We start from the raw sequence: 14,887 nt of genomic DNA, 5'->3' as shown, positions 1-14,887 counted from the left end.
AAAATGTGGCGACACGTCCGTATGTTCAAATTTACTGAATTACCATACTTAGTAATTTCATACACACATTACATCACATTTGTTTTCTCTTCATTAGGTGCAAATTGGATAAAAACGAAAAAAGTGGCAACACGTCATTGTTTCAAATATTTACTGAGTTTTCCTTATATATAGACATTATTACATCACAAAAAATCATCTCTTTAACATTACCATTTCCTACTAGATGCAAATAGATAAAAATTATCTCTTTTAACCTCATCAGTTACTAGATGTAACAAGATAAAACAGAAAATGTGGCGACACGTTTTTGGCTTTCTTTTTTAATCTGTTGAGTTACTCATAGTCAAATAAGTTATTAAGATATTATTTACCTTTTAAAATTTTAATCGGACGGTTATGGAGGCACCGCAAGCTACCACCAACATAAATCCAACCACGTGGACGGTAGTCACCTATCAATATATTCACAAAAAGGCAGCGTTTATTGAATTTCTCGTGATATATATCTGCTGACGTGTATGATATGAACCCCACAAGGTTAATAAATTAAATTGTAACAGAGAACTTTGGTTACCTATATAAAGCTCGCTCTTGCTGTTCCATTTTTCAACTAGTAACTGAAATCGATTTCATTTTTTTCTCTCTGTTTTTTTTTTGTTCTTCATGGTGATGATGAAGAAGCTTTTGTCGCAACGTTTGTTCAATATGTCAAAAATGGCGTCGCAAAGTCTCATGAACTGTCGTACTTCGTCTTCTTCGTTAGCCGTGCGAACTAGGGTTCCTAAAGATATAGGAGAAGCCACGATTGATCCAGAGCCTGGGGATTTGACGATTTCTCAAAGGTTTTTGCATAAATTTTCCATGAATGGGATTGATACGACTTCAAAGATGTCGATGGGGGAGAGTTTGATGGGGAAGCTTAAAGAAATGGATGTGAACAAGGATAGGATTCGATTAGACGGTCTTTCTCATCCGAAGGAGGAGACGTTGGGGCTTACTTTGCAAGACGTGAAGAAGTTGCTAAGAGCGTCAGAGATCGAAGTTGTTAAAACAAAACTGTTGGAGACGGGAAAAATCTGGATTCGTTACTCCGATTTCGTTCGTGTTTGTAGTGATTCTTCTTTGGATCCTTCTCAAGGACCTTTGATCGCTAAGATGCTTGATGATTCAGGAAACGTTATCGTTTTGGGAAACTCTGTTTGTTTAAGACCTGATCAGGTAATTTCTTCTTCCTCTCTGTTCCTACAAAGTTTTTTTTTGTTTCTTTGTTTGTTTGATTTGATTTGGAAGCTACCAAAAAACTGATAAGGTATTGTGTGATGATTAGGTAACCAAATCCATCGAGGGGCTGCTTCCTTTACCACAGATTCATAGCCCAAATGACCCAAGAAGAAAAGAGCTAAGAGAGCTTGAAGCTATAAAGACGGTCATCGATCAGAAAGCACATTCTTTGGTGAGAAGAGAGCTTTGGGCTGGTTTGGGTTACTTGATCATCCAAACCGCAGGGTTCATGAGGCTAACGTTTTGGGAACTCACATGGGATGTTATGGAACCGATCTGTTTCTATGTCACATCGGTATATTTCATGGCGGGTTATGCTTTTTTCCTCAAGACATCTAGAGAGCCTTCCTTTGAAGGGTTTTACCAAAGCAGGTTTGAGGCTAAACAGAGGAAACTGATGGAATCTGAGGATTTTGATGTTGGGAGGTACGATGAGCTGAAGAAGCTGTTTAATCCCAAGCCTTCAGGTGCTGTTTCCAAGATTCTTGGAACTCTATGGAATTGATCATTGGTGGCTCGTTGTCCTACTAACCTCAGAAAGATAAATTGACCCCAAAATTGTGTCAAACAATAATTTTGAAATTTACATAATCTTTCTAGGAGGAAAAGACCAAAAAAAAAAAAGAGAGGTTCTAATAGTGCGGCTTATGTAATTTGCAAGAGTAGATAAAAGAATCGATTGTGATGTATATTTAATAAAAACTAAAAACTATTACCATATTTTATTTCTAAATTTCAAGTCTGACTTTCTGAGAATATCTCAATGCATACGGGATTTCGTTTGTCAAGTGTGAATTTCTGAATATTTATTGATACGGTCATTAAGAGTCTTATTATTTTTACTTTAAGTTATACTATACGATACGATTATATATACCAAAAACTCATTTTGCCATTTGAGGCCTAAATCTCATTGAGGTAATTCTGAAATGATTTTAAGTTTTCCGTAAAGCTAGCTTATAAATGATTTTTAGTTCTAAAATAAAACATGTATAACATATGCTTAATAATTATTTCGTCGGACTTACATAAATGATTGATACAACATGTTATGCGTGGGAGTAGTTGTTGTAACTTGTAAGTTCACCGTCCAAGTTTCCTTTTAATTAATTCACGAGAAATCAACTACGACCGTGTAAATAAAAATCTGAGTTTGGTAGGTCAAGAATCACTTGTGGAAAATGAGACAAAAGAAAAGAGTCACTTGTGGAAAATAATATCAAGTGGACAAAACCAAATTCCTCATAGTGAAAAAGATATATATTACACAGTGCCTGCCGCATTTGTTTGGTACGTATCTAAGAACGCTTATCGCCAAAATAACGATTAGGACAATTGATTTTTACTATCTTTTTTTTATACGAATCAAATATCTTCTGTCTTAGCTGGTCATCAAATTGTGTGAAATAGTAATTTAATAACTCGTTACTGTGATGATTCATCTTCGTAACAATCGCCCGACGCATATTCCAATATTTACATTTGTTTTAAGTAATGCTCTCTTTCCATCTATATTTCCTTGAGTAAACTTTAAACTCTTCACCATGAAAGGCATAAGGTTCTACATGGACGCTTGTCTGAATTTCTCAACCCCAAACTCTCTTTCGTGTGTAGAGGTTCTTTGGTTTTCCCACCTGCTTTTCTAATATGGTAATGCCAACTTGACGCGTACCAAGTTTCTGATTCCTTTTAGATTCGAAGATATTTTCAAATATGGTTTGCTATTCGACAATAACAGTAAAATCCCATTAAGACCATAAATCTTGAATTTTTCACAACCGTTTTACAAGATTTATTCATATAGCCTAATTTAATTTGTCACGTAAATGTGACAATTATTATTGGTCCACATCATTTTGCTTTCATGACAAGACCGGCCATTTAGTGACCTATGTTCTACAACAATTATTGGAAAATGAAAATTAAAACAACTCCCAAAAAAAAAAAAAAAAAAAAAAACAGAAACAGAGCTTCACATATGTGAAAAAGTCACACGCACACATATAAAGACACTCGAGGCAAGAAGAAGAAGAAGAATCACCGTGACCACCACCACCGTCGGATCAAAACCAAACTATGTCAACGGCTCTGATCAACTCTCTCACCTACTACCTCTCCGAACATCCATACATCGTCGGATTCCGTTGGAGCAACAGCCAATCATGGGGCTCCACGTGGTCTTTCCTCTTCACCTCAATCTCCCTTTACATCGCCGTCTCATCCTCCCTCCACATCCTCCTCTCCGCCGTACTCCGCCGTAACCGTTCCGTTCCTTTAGGCCACATCCCCGAAATCCACAGCCTTCTCATGTCAATCCTCTCCGCCACCATTTTCGCCGGGATCCTCCTCTCCGCCGCCGCAGAGATCCGTGACACACGGTGGTTATGGCGTCGGAGCAAAACCTCCACTCCTCTCCAATGGCTTCTCTGTTTCCCTCTCGGGACTCGTCCCTCTGGTCGTGTCTTCTTTTGGTCATACGCGTTTTACCTCACGCGCTTTCTCCACATGTTCCGTACGATCTTCGCCGTTTTACGTCGCCGGAGACTCGCCGTGTCTCAGCTCTTCTGTAACTCCGTCATGGCATTCACGTCGTTCCTCTGGCTTGAATTCTCGCAGTCGTACCAGATTCTAGCGATTCTATCGACGACGCTGGTTTACTCTGTGGTTTATGGTTACAGATTTTGGACCGGGTTTGGTTTACCAGGTTCGGCTTTCCCTTCGTTTGTGGTGAATTGTCAGTTGGTTCTCGTGGGTTGTAATCTCGTGTCTCACGCTGGGGTTCTTACGATGCACCTCTTTAAAGGAGGATGCAATGGGATCGGCGCGTGGGGTTTAAACTCCGTTCTCAACGGTGCGATTTTGTTGCTTTTCCTTAACTTTTATGTGAGAATGCATTCTCCAATGCGACGCCGTATTAGTAACACTTCGCCGGAGCTTGATCTACAAGCCAACGTAACGCTAAAGAATTAACTCAATAAACCAGATTGGAGTAAAACTGAAAACTTAAATCCAATTATTTCATTCTTCTCAATGTGTTTTATGTTTTTTTTTTTTAAATCGTAACTCTAGTTATGTCATATGTGTAGTGTGTACACCTATAGTACTGTTAATTGCTAATAAGCTACTCTTTTTTTTCCTAGTGTTAAGCATGGGTTATTATGCAAAATCGGAAAAAAAATCTTAGATTATTTGTAAAAAATTATTTAAAAAAAAAACGAATTATCTCACTGTGAGATATGAGTCTGCGCTTCCTCGTGTTTCTCCTTCCATTGCTGAGAACCTTGGAGCCTCGAGCTCTGTTTCCGCGACAACAAGCCTCTCTTCCATTTAACTACAATCCATAGCCACCTCTTTCAAAACCAATGCCAAATCATCAGATATCTTTAAACTTTAAAGCTGATTTAGCTCTTCTAACAAATCAGATATCTATAAAGAAGAAGCTTGTGCAGCCTCATGAGCCTGTGCATTGGTTGATTCCATCTCAACCAAATCCTGAACACAAGTATCTTCTTCTTCTTCTTCTTCTTGGCTCGAGAATCTCGGCTATGTAAGATTTATCTATCAAAATCATGAAGAGACTTTCCTGCAGATTTAGAAGATGATAACAAAGCAAGCAACGCAAAGACAGAGAAAGAGACTTGTTGTCATGAAAATGCTCAAACTTTGTTTCCAAAAATCTACACAAGCTCGCAGAATCTTACGATTTACATCACAAATCGTATCCTGAACCTATTAAGAAAAAAGGAAACAAACACAAAACAGTTAAGAGAAAAATCAACACAAAAGACTCACAAAAAAAAAAGGAAATTTTGAAAAGAGTAAAAAAAAGGAAACTTTGAATTCCAAAAAAAATGGAAACTTTGATTACAAGAAAATCTATATATACATCACAAACGTTTTAAATATCATCACAATTCACAAACCCAGAGAAACAAAGAGAGAGAGAGAGAGAGAGAGAGAGAGAGAGAGTTATAGATTCTATTCTTCGATTTCATGCCCAATTTGCTTACGATGATTCTATTTTTCAATTTCTACTTCGTTTACCTCTTTTATCTCTTCGAATTTCATGAGTTGTTTGATCCATCTTTGACTCCAAATTGTTCGACGTTTTCTTTGTCGCTGCTCTTCGACAACCAAAGAAGAGAAGATCGTGATTGAAGATGATGTCGATTTCAGGCGAGGAATCATGATATTGGAGCGTCTATCCAGCGACGACGGAGATGGCGATAGAGGGAGCAGAAGATTGAGGACGTGGCTTTGCTTTTACAGAGAAGTTGTGTTTTTCATTGAAGCTTCTCTCCGGCGAGCAGCAGCCATCGACGACGGTGATGGCTTGCGTTTCCGGTGGAGATTAAAGGGGTTGGATTGATGATATCATCAAAGCCCTTTTGCACAACAAAGCCCAACTAAAGAAAAATTAATTTCAGCCCATAAGAAAGGTCAATTTCTAACCCTTTTTAATTTTTTTCTTGTGTTTGTTTTTTTTAATTTTTTTTTATTGATACTAAATTTAAATAATGATACGAAAACTAACCGGATTTTGGATCCAGCATTATGTCGTTAGCGATTCCAAATATTCAACTTGTTTTTCCTATTATTATGTAGATTTAGCATTCAAGTTTTTAATTAGGATTTTTTAAAATAGTTTTTAAAAATTTTGAGTTGGTTTCTTTTCGGATTTTTAATTTTTTTTTTCTTGTATTTGTTTTTTAAAAGTTTTTTCGGATTTTTAATTTTTTTTTATTGATACTAAATTTAAATAATGATACGAAAACTAACCGGATTTTGGATCCAGCATTATGTCGTTAGCGATTCCAAACATTCAACTTGTTTTTCCTATTATTATGTAGATTTAGCATTCAAGTTTTTAATTAGGATTTTTTAAAATAGTTTTTAAAAATTTTGATTTTGTTTCTTTTCGGATTTTTTTTTAAAAAATTCTTGTGTTTGTTTTTTAATTTTTTTTTTTTTGATTGATTCTAAATTTACATAATGATATGAAAACTAACCGGATTTTGGATCCAGCATGATGTCGTTAGCGATTCCAAACATTCAACTTGTTTTTCCTATTATTATGTAGATTTAGCATTCAAGTTTTTAATTCTGATTTTTAAAAATAGTTTTTAAAATTTTGATTTTGTCTCTTTTCGGATTTTTTTTAAAAAAAAAATCTTGTGTTTGTTTGTTTTTTTTAATTTTTTTTTGACATCTTTGGATCGACAAGGCCCGATCCATAGCCAATCCCTACTACGCGGGGTAACGCGACTTACTGGAGTCGAACTCCGGTGGGGAAGGCGGAGTCAAATGGACTTAACCACTTGACTAAAGGCACATCTCCCAATCTTGTGTTTGTTTTTTAAAATTTTTTTTTATTGATGCTAAATTTACATAATGATATGAAAACTAACCGGATTTTGGATCCAGTATGATGTCGTTAGCGATTCCAAATATTCAAGTTGTTTTTCCTATTATTATGTAGATTTAGCATTCAAGTTTTTAAATCGGCTTCTTAAAAGTAGTTTTAAAATTTTTGATTTTGTTTCTTTTCGGATGTTTTAAAACTTTTTTCTTGTTTTTGTTCTTTTAAATTTTTTTGACTCATACTAAATTTACATAATGATATGAAAACTCACCGGATCTTGGATCCAGCATTATGTCGTTAGTGATTCCAAACATTCAACTTGTTTTTCCTATTTTTATGTAAATTTAGCATTCAAGTTTTTAATTCGGATTTTTAAAAATAGTTTTTAAAATTTTGATTTTGTTTCTTTTTGGATTTTTAAAACTTTTTTCTTGCGTTTGTTTTTAAAATTTTTTTTATTGATACTAAATTTATATAATGATATGAAAACTAACCAGATTTTGGATCCAACATTATGTCGTTAGCGATTCCAAATATTCAATTTGTTTTTCCTATTATTATGTAGATTTAGCATTCAAGTTTTTAATTCGGATTTTAAAAAATTGTTTCTAAATATTTGATTTTGTTTATTTTTCAAAAACTTATTTTTTGGTGTTTTTTTATTTATTTGTTTTATACTAAATTTACATAATGATATGAAAAACTAACCGGATTTCAGATCCAGCATTAGTCGTTAGCGATTCCAAACATTGAACTTATTTTTCTTATTATTATGTATATTAGCGTTCAAGTTTTTAGTTCAGATTTTTAAAAATAGTTTTTACAATTTTGATTTTGTTTCTTTTGGGATTTTAAAAATCTTTTCTTTCTTACGTTTGTTTTTAAAAAAAATTTCTTTGTTTGGATACTAAATTTACATAATGATATGAAAAACTAACCGGATTTTGGATCCAGTATAAGGTATTTAGCGATTCCAAACATTCAACTTGTTTTTCTTATTCTTATGTAGATTTAGCATTCAAACTTAATTTGGATATTTAAAAATAGTTTTTAATATTTTTGATTTTGTTTCTTTTCGAATTTTAAAAGTTTTTTTTTAGTTTTTTTTTTTTTTTTTTTGTATGAAACTAAATTTACATAATGATATGAAAACAAACCGAATTTTGGATCCAACATTAGTCGTTAGCGATTCCAAACATTCAACTTGTTTTCCTATTATTATTTAGATATTCAAGTTTTTAATTCAATTTTTAAAATAGTTTTGAAATTTTTGATTTTGTTTTCTTTTCCCGATTTTTAAAAGCTTTTTTTTTCCTGGGTTTGTTTTTCTTTAATTTTCTTGTTTTATACTAAATTTACATAATGATATAAAAAAACTAACCGATTTTTGGATAAAACATTAGTCGTTAGAGATATACAAAAGAAAAAAATCATTAGTAAATGGTATCAGAGCCCGATCCATTGGAAAGTGGATACCATTTACTAATGATTTTTTCTCACTGTCGGGCCCGGAAAGTGGCCCGATCACCCCCACTAATTGATGGTCCAAAGGAAGGCTCAATTCTGTCGAGATAGCTAGAAGAGCATTATGTCGATGGGGCGTGATGGATTCTGGCGAGATTAATGGCTAGAAGAGCCATTATCTCGAGGGGGCATGTGGAGAAAAGATCCCACATTGGAAAGATGGGAAGGGACTTGAGTAGTATATAAGGGACTTTGGCCAATCCACTCATTGCCAGTTGGTTTTGAGTTGGAAGCCCATGAAACTTAACATATTGAGGTAACTTGGGAAGCAAGACAGCGGACCAAGCCCGTGAAGCCCATGAAGCCCGTGAAGCCGAAGTCAAATAATATTCTAGATATCCTATTGTGATAAGGATTAAGAAATTTAGAATATTTACTTATTCATGTTTATCTATTTCCTAATCTACTTAGGTTAAACCTAAATTAGTCTCTATATATATTGTATCAAGTCTCTTGAGATCAATAAGACAGAATAAAGAGTTTCCCCCAATGTTTTCACGCCCGACCCGGACCGCCCGGTCCGACCGGTTAACCCACGACCCGGATACTTTTCCGGTTTGGGTTTAGTGCTAATACCCGCCAATTTCAAAACCGGAAAAACCCACAAAAACCCGCCATTAACCCGCGACCCAGTGAACCGGTTGAACCGGCTGGGTATGGGTTTTAAAAATATCATTTGATTTTGGAATAAAATTTAAAGTTTTAGACTCTATTCAATTATTTTTAGAAGTCTTTTGTAGTTCTTAGACTCATTTGATGTTTTAGATTTTAATGAAACATGACAGTACCGTCTAAGGAGAATGAATGAAATGGTGAGAAAAATAACCGATATTAGTTGTTTTGAATTCGCGATGTTTTATTAGTTTATTTCTGTTATTAGCGATCTCCTACTATTTTAATATTTGTTACGATTTTTTTGGATTTAAAATTTTAATTTGAATTACTTTATTATTATTGTTAGACTTCATATTTTGTAAATATAATATGAATATTTTTATTTTTATATTTATAAACACTATATATTCTCTATAAATATTAAATATATTAATTAAATTTTAATCAATTGACCCGTGGTCGAACCCGATTGACCCAATGACCCGGTGACCCAGAAGGTAATCCGGTTCACCGTCCGGGTCGGGTTTAAAAACACTGGTTCCCCCCCCCCCCCAAACTTTCTCTAGTTTCTACATAAATCTACTTAAAAAAAAAAAAAGCTCGTCGTCTTCTCTCTCAAAACTTGAATGAGAATCTATCTCACGAAAGATCGATCAATCAAAGGGAGATCTAAGATTTCCGGTTCTTGCATATTGACAATGTCCAATGACGTCGTCGAAGTGCCAATGTGCAATAAAATGAGGAAGAAGGCGAAGAAATCATCTCCCTCGTGTTCTGCTGGTTTATCGTCGTTGCCGGAAGCTTTGGCTCTAAGCTGTATAGCTCGCGTCTCGAGATTGGACCAAACAGCCTTATCTCTCGTCTCCAAGAGATACCGCTCTCTCGTAGCTTCCCCTGAGCTCTGCAGCACGCGATCGCTGATTGGTTGCACCGAGTCATCTTTCTACGTGTGCTTGCGCATCTTACCTGACCCAACCCCTCGCTGTTTCGTCCTTACCCGTAATCGTCGACTGAGGCCGATCCCATCGCACCCCTATCAGGCTCCGGAATCATCCTCTTTCGTGGTAGTGAATTGGGGGATCTATGTAATCGGTGGAATCATAAACGGCAATCCCACTTCCGATGTCTTGTTCCTCAACTGTTTTTCTCAGACATGGCACCGCGTTCCGTCCATGAAGATGGCTCGTGCTTCCGCATCGGCAAGCTTTGTAGACGGGAAGATCTATGTTTTTGGAGGGTGCCGAGAGGACGCTGATTCCTCAAACTGGGCGGAGGTATTCGATCCAATTTACCAAACTTGGGGTAAATTTAATACGCCGAAGATGGCCCATAATATCAACCAAAGTGTAGTAATAGAGGAGAAGAAGGTTTATTCCGTGGATGAGGATGATCAAAGCTTCAACTTCTTGCCAAGTGAAGGTAGATTATGGAAAAGAGGAAAAAAAGATTCAAAGCTAGGAAGTAGAAACGATTGGTGTGTCATTGGGAAATTGTTATACTGTCGTGGTGGTACTCGCGGTAGAATACTTTGGTGTCAACCAGATGAGTTGGATTGGAAGGAGGTTAAAGGTTTGGAAGAGCTACAGTTGTATCTCTCTTGTACGAGATACATCTTCAGACGTACCTCGGATAAACGGCCATCAAAGATCCAAGTCAAATATGATATTAGCAAACTCTGTAGTAACTCTTCTGGGAATATTGTCATCTTCTGGAGCGCACATATTGGAGATTCTGAGAGTATGGATCTTTGGTCTGCCGAGATTTCAATGGAGAGGCGTGAGGGAGGTGAGATTTGGGGGAAGATTGAGTGGTCCAATGCTGTCTTCAAACTTGATCCTCTCTCAAACTCATATAGCGTTAAGGTCTTATTTTCTGCTTCTGTCCGTCTGTGATGTTCTAATAACATATATAATAAGTAGGTTCATTTACATACACTCTGAAATCAATACATAAGGATAAGGCCAAAAGAAAATCAAATGATCGTTGTAAAGTAAATAGTGATTCACGAAACAAAAGTTTTGCTTGCTTCCACATAGTCTCCATAGACGTCTTCTTCTTTCCTTTCTAAGCTCTGCATCCTGCAATACTTGTAGTAGATATACTGCAGTATTATCTGTTTTGATTTTTTTAATTAAGGTAACAAAATAAAACCTAACGAGAATGTGATAATTCAGTTTTCATTTTGAGATTGTGAAAACAGGTAGAAAGGATACGAATAGATCGAGTACGACGCAGACAATAGCATCAAGCAACCAAGGAAGGTTTGGTTTGATGTTGTCCCATTCAGTTGTTCGGACAAGAATACTACCAACATATGTTGCATTGGCTACTAGAGCGAAAATGAACATCAGTGGATTCAAACCCTGCGCGCCAATTATCAAAAGATATTGTTAATTAGATGGCATACTACAATAATAATTAGTTATATTTAATGTGTTGGTTGACTTGTAGTTTTAGTTTTTTACCTCAACGCTTCCTCTTTTGATCTAGTTGTAGAGACATCGTCAAAATCAGATTAGTCCCTCAATATCATATAAACAAAAAGCAAAGAAATAATAAAAGAGGTATCAAGATTCGCTAAAAATGGCTTACGTTGAGCCAAATCTGAGGGATGCGACCGCCCATGTAAATGGCGGCCATTAGCCATCCCAACCATTGTCCCAACGCGCTGTGCTCTACTCTTCTCTCCTGCACACAGACAACAATGTTTTGAAATCATTTTCTCGCCTTTCACTCATACATTAAAAACAACAAAATGCTATATATATCACACATTTAGAAGCCGTCTGCTTGAAGCATGCCAGTAATTTTCCGCTAAGCTCTTTGCCTGAAGCGGAAGACTAGCTGATGCAGCCAAAAACGTTCCAAAACCTGCCTGAGAAAAAGAAGTCCAAAATGGGTCAATATTTGTTCTCTTAGCTTAAAGTGGTTTTTAGTTGGCTAAGTTAAAAAGAAATCACAAACCGTTCTAGGTATTGGCCTTGGTTGGGTAATGGTTATAGCCGTTATCACAGGACACGTCGACATTGCCTCATCTTCTTCCGATGACGAACCATTATCTATTGCTAGAGCCGAAGGGCCACTCTTAGCCACTCGAAAATACGATGTTCTTAAGGGAGGTGTGCCACTTCCGGCCAACGATCTCGCCGACCTGTACAAATAGTCGCCCGCAAAACCACTTGTCATAATTGAATATACAGAGCAGAGATATAAGAAAATTGAGAAAGCTAAAGTCTAGGTTCGAGATTTCAGATTTTATCCTCTGTTTCTTCTAAATCTTGTGAAAACGACAAGATAAAACAGAGTAGGCAGGGGAGCATAATATAATATAATATAATAATATAAACTTTTTTTTTTTTGTCAAATAAAATTATATGAAGCTTTTGTCACAAACTTTAACCTATTCGTAGTCAAATTAAAATAAATTAAATATGATTATGTTTAATAAACCGTACGTGTAATAGAACTCTCTCCGAGGAGAATCTTTGTAAGATCCTCCTGGGATAGAAATAGCAGATCCCATCGTCTTTGGTGGTTTCAATGGTCTCTTCTCTTCATCTTCCTCCTCCTTAACAAAATTTCACACCCTAATTATGATAATCAACACCAGAATAATGTAATCAACACTTAATTTTATAATTAACATTATTATTACCTTTGGACAAATCTTGGTACGTCCATGTCTACAAAGTTTGTAGATGTAATCGTAGTAAATAGTTTGGATCACCAATACCACAGTGCTCACTGTGTAAAGCTATAACGAAAGAGTAAAAAAAAAAAAAAAAAGTTACGGGGCTGAATTGTAAATAGCATAAAATTACGCGGTCTAATCACAATAAACAAATCTGAAAAATAGACGCTTATTTTAATGAAAACGACACGTAGGCTCTGTGGCGACATATGTTTATTTATGCGGCGAGAGGACGGCGATGTTACCAAGGCTGTGTAGAACTGAGTCGGCAACTACAATTCAAAATAAGACAAAACATTAAGAAAACAATAATTCTGTATTTATTATAGTTTAGATGTTTGTGTAACTTACAGTAGCTGGTTCAAGAAGACAACCGACGAGATTGAAGATATCACTGCACCGATTGATAAAATTCATATAAATAACGTTATAGAGAGATAGTTTATTATAATAAGAAGAACTTGAGATGAGTGTACGGACCCGGCGACCCAAGCGAGGAGGAAGGAGAGAGAGACACCGTGACTTGACTTTGTACGGAAGTTAGTGATGATCTGAGGAATCTCTGCGACGCCCCAACAGAGGAGGCTAGCAATTCCAAGTGCGAACGAAACGTCATCGTTTAGGTTACATAGACAGTCGTCGAAGTATCTCTCTACCCATCTCACGCATGTCTTCTTCTCCTTCAAGCAGTAACCTAAAGACACCATCTCTCTTTCTCTGTTTAGGTCTTTCTCTCTATGTGTATATGTGTGTGTGTATGTCTCCTCTCTCGGAGGGTCTTGATTATTTTATAGGATTATGGGTGAGGAAAATGACAAATCATAAGGAGATAGGAGAGAGATATATCAGTAAATACATGTATTCATATACTTGGGACCATTTATTTTACTTGGTATATTAGCCACCAAATTAATCTAAGCTTGTTACATTTTACTTTATTAAAATGTTTTCGAATCATTACAATATTAATCTTTTATATTATCATTCTTTGATTGCTTTACTAGTGGATTAAGATGCATTGGCAAGTTGCTTATGTTACTGTAAATCTGTAATTAACATTTTGAAGCGGAATGTAGAGAGATAATCCATACTTGGTAAGATAAAAAGGAAAGATCATAATGTCAAGGGCACATCAAAACAAGAGATTTCAAAAATTAAAGTTGGAGGGTGAAGAAAACGGTTCGATGTATGATTAATAAGCATATTCTCTTTTATCTTTTGATGCTCTGCTGAATCTCTGATGTTCAGCCTTTTTAGTACGGTTTATTAGGTATATTCTTTTTCACGATTCTCCAACATTTGGTATATATTTCTGTACGGTTTATTAGGTAGATTATTGAAAACGTACGCATTAGTTCGGTTGAAAAACTCAAATTGAGTTAAACCAAATCTAATCCGGTTTGGTTATGTTTTGTCTATTCCTTGTACTGATTATTCAAAACAAAGTTTACGATAAATGAATTGGACTAAACTCCATGATGTTGACATTGTATTAGTGTAATACCTGCTGTAATTTTTTTTACTAAATTATTAATTAAGCAAGTTGCAGTTTGTAGTCTATATTACTATTAAAACTTTAGATATTTTCATATAATTATATATCCCCCTTATTGGCTTATTCACAAAGCAAACGTTAAATCCAAATAATTACTACTTGCCTATTGGTATTTGGAAATGTCCGACAAGGTTGTAAATTTGTAATTTTGTGGCGTAGGCATTCGTGCGATTGGCTGCCCCAAAACAACGGTCCACATTTTTTACTGAACCAGAAAAAAAAAGATTATTAAAAAAAATTGAAGGTGCCAAACCAAATAAACTGCGTCGTGGCATCATGTTACGATGATGATGACATCTTTCATGAACCGACTTTCGAATTTAAAGACAACTTTTTTTTTTTTTTAGTGACAACTTATGAACACTAAAAACCAAAAACTAAAATTTTACAACCATCCAAAGTCTAATTTAATTAGACTAGGCGAAAAAAAAATTAATTAATTAATTAAAATTAGACTAATATCATCTAGATGTAGTTTAGCTCAAACGGTTGAAAAGCGACTATCAAATCTAAATGAAAGTCTTGGCCGACAAAAGAAAAAAAATAATTTAAAGGAAAGTTGGAAAGAAATTTCCATGTTTATAAGAACTAGAAGAAAGAAATAGCAAGTGGATTAGTAAAAGTTTAACACTTACAAAGAAATAGCAAATAGAAAGTTTGCCGTCAAAAAAAGAAGTAAAACTAACAAAGTTTAATACGTTGCCACGTTACGTCGTTTTTTTCCTCGACAAGAAATTGTGAACGATCAATTCATTAGCAATCATTAAAAATGACGAGTACTCTCCCAACCATTGATTTTGTTAACATCATACGATATAATGTTAAAACGAAAATATTTAGAAAATTTGAATTCTAG

General features: G+C 35.3%; 4 protein-coding genes across 5 annotated transcripts; 3 read left to right on the top strand and 1 right to left on the bottom strand.

Moving 5' to 3' along the window:
• Positions 1 to 301: 301 nt before the first annotated feature.
• LOC9305090 (calcium uniporter protein 1, mitochondrial) lies at positions 302 to 1,908 on the top strand. Its single transcript, XM_002868973.2, has 2 exons — positions 302 to 1,221; positions 1,331 to 1,908. Exons 1-2 carry the CDS (start codon positions 667 to 669, stop codon positions 1,787 to 1,789), a joined length of 1,014 nt encoding a protein of 337 aa, XP_002869019.2. The 5' UTR covers positions 302 to 666; the 3' UTR covers positions 1,790 to 1,908.
• A 1,325-nt stretch (positions 1,909 to 3,233) lies between these two features.
• On the top strand, positions 3,234 to 4,423 carry LOC9305089 (elongation of fatty acids protein 3-like). Its single transcript, XM_002868972.2, has one exon. It carries the CDS (start codon positions 3,361 to 3,363, stop codon positions 4,252 to 4,254), a length of 894 nt encoding a protein of 297 aa, XP_002869018.1. The 5' UTR covers positions 3,234 to 3,360; the 3' UTR covers positions 4,255 to 4,423.
• Positions 4,424 to 9,331: 4,908 nt separating this feature from the next.
• LOC9303062 (putative F-box/kelch-repeat protein At3g24610) lies at positions 9,332 to 10,692 on the top strand. Its single transcript, XM_002868971.2, has one exon. It carries the CDS (start codon positions 9,412 to 9,414, stop codon positions 10,675 to 10,677), a length of 1,266 nt encoding a protein of 421 aa, XP_002869017.2. The 5' UTR covers positions 9,332 to 9,411; the 3' UTR covers positions 10,678 to 10,692.
• LOC9303061 (probable vacuolar amino acid transporter YPQ1) lies at positions 10,678 to 13,250 on the bottom strand. Of its 2 annotated transcripts, none has more exons than XM_021018257.1 (11): positions 12,957 to 13,250; positions 12,828 to 12,870; positions 12,722 to 12,748; positions 12,441 to 12,539; positions 12,241 to 12,353; positions 11,750 to 11,936; positions 11,559 to 11,660; positions 11,378 to 11,473; positions 11,251 to 11,271; positions 10,999 to 11,148; positions 10,678 to 10,898 (listed from the first exon to the last, which is right to left on the bottom strand). In XM_021018257.1, exons 1-11 carry the CDS (start codon positions 13,181 to 13,183, stop codon positions 10,788 to 10,790), a joined length of 1,176 nt encoding a protein of 391 aa, XP_020873916.1. In that variant the 5' UTR covers positions 13,184 to 13,250; the 3' UTR covers positions 10,678 to 10,787. The 2 variants fall into 2 exon arrangements, with proteins under 2 accessions (XP_020873916.1, XP_020873917.1); XM_021018258.1 differs by having other exon boundaries at positions 12,241 to 12,350; positions 12,957 to 13,249.
• Positions 13,251 to 14,887: the final 1,637 nt, after the last annotated feature.

Source organism: Arabidopsis lyrata (assembly GCF_000004255.2).
Source record: "Arabidopsis lyrata subsp. lyrata unplaced genomic scaffold ARALYscaffold_7, whole genome shotgun sequence".
NCBI lineage: Eukaryota > Viridiplantae > Streptophyta > Magnoliopsida > Brassicales > Brassicaceae > Arabidopsis > Arabidopsis lyrata.
Note: the sequence above shows the minus strand (reverse complement) of the source record. Positions and strands in the feature narration are given on the sequence as shown.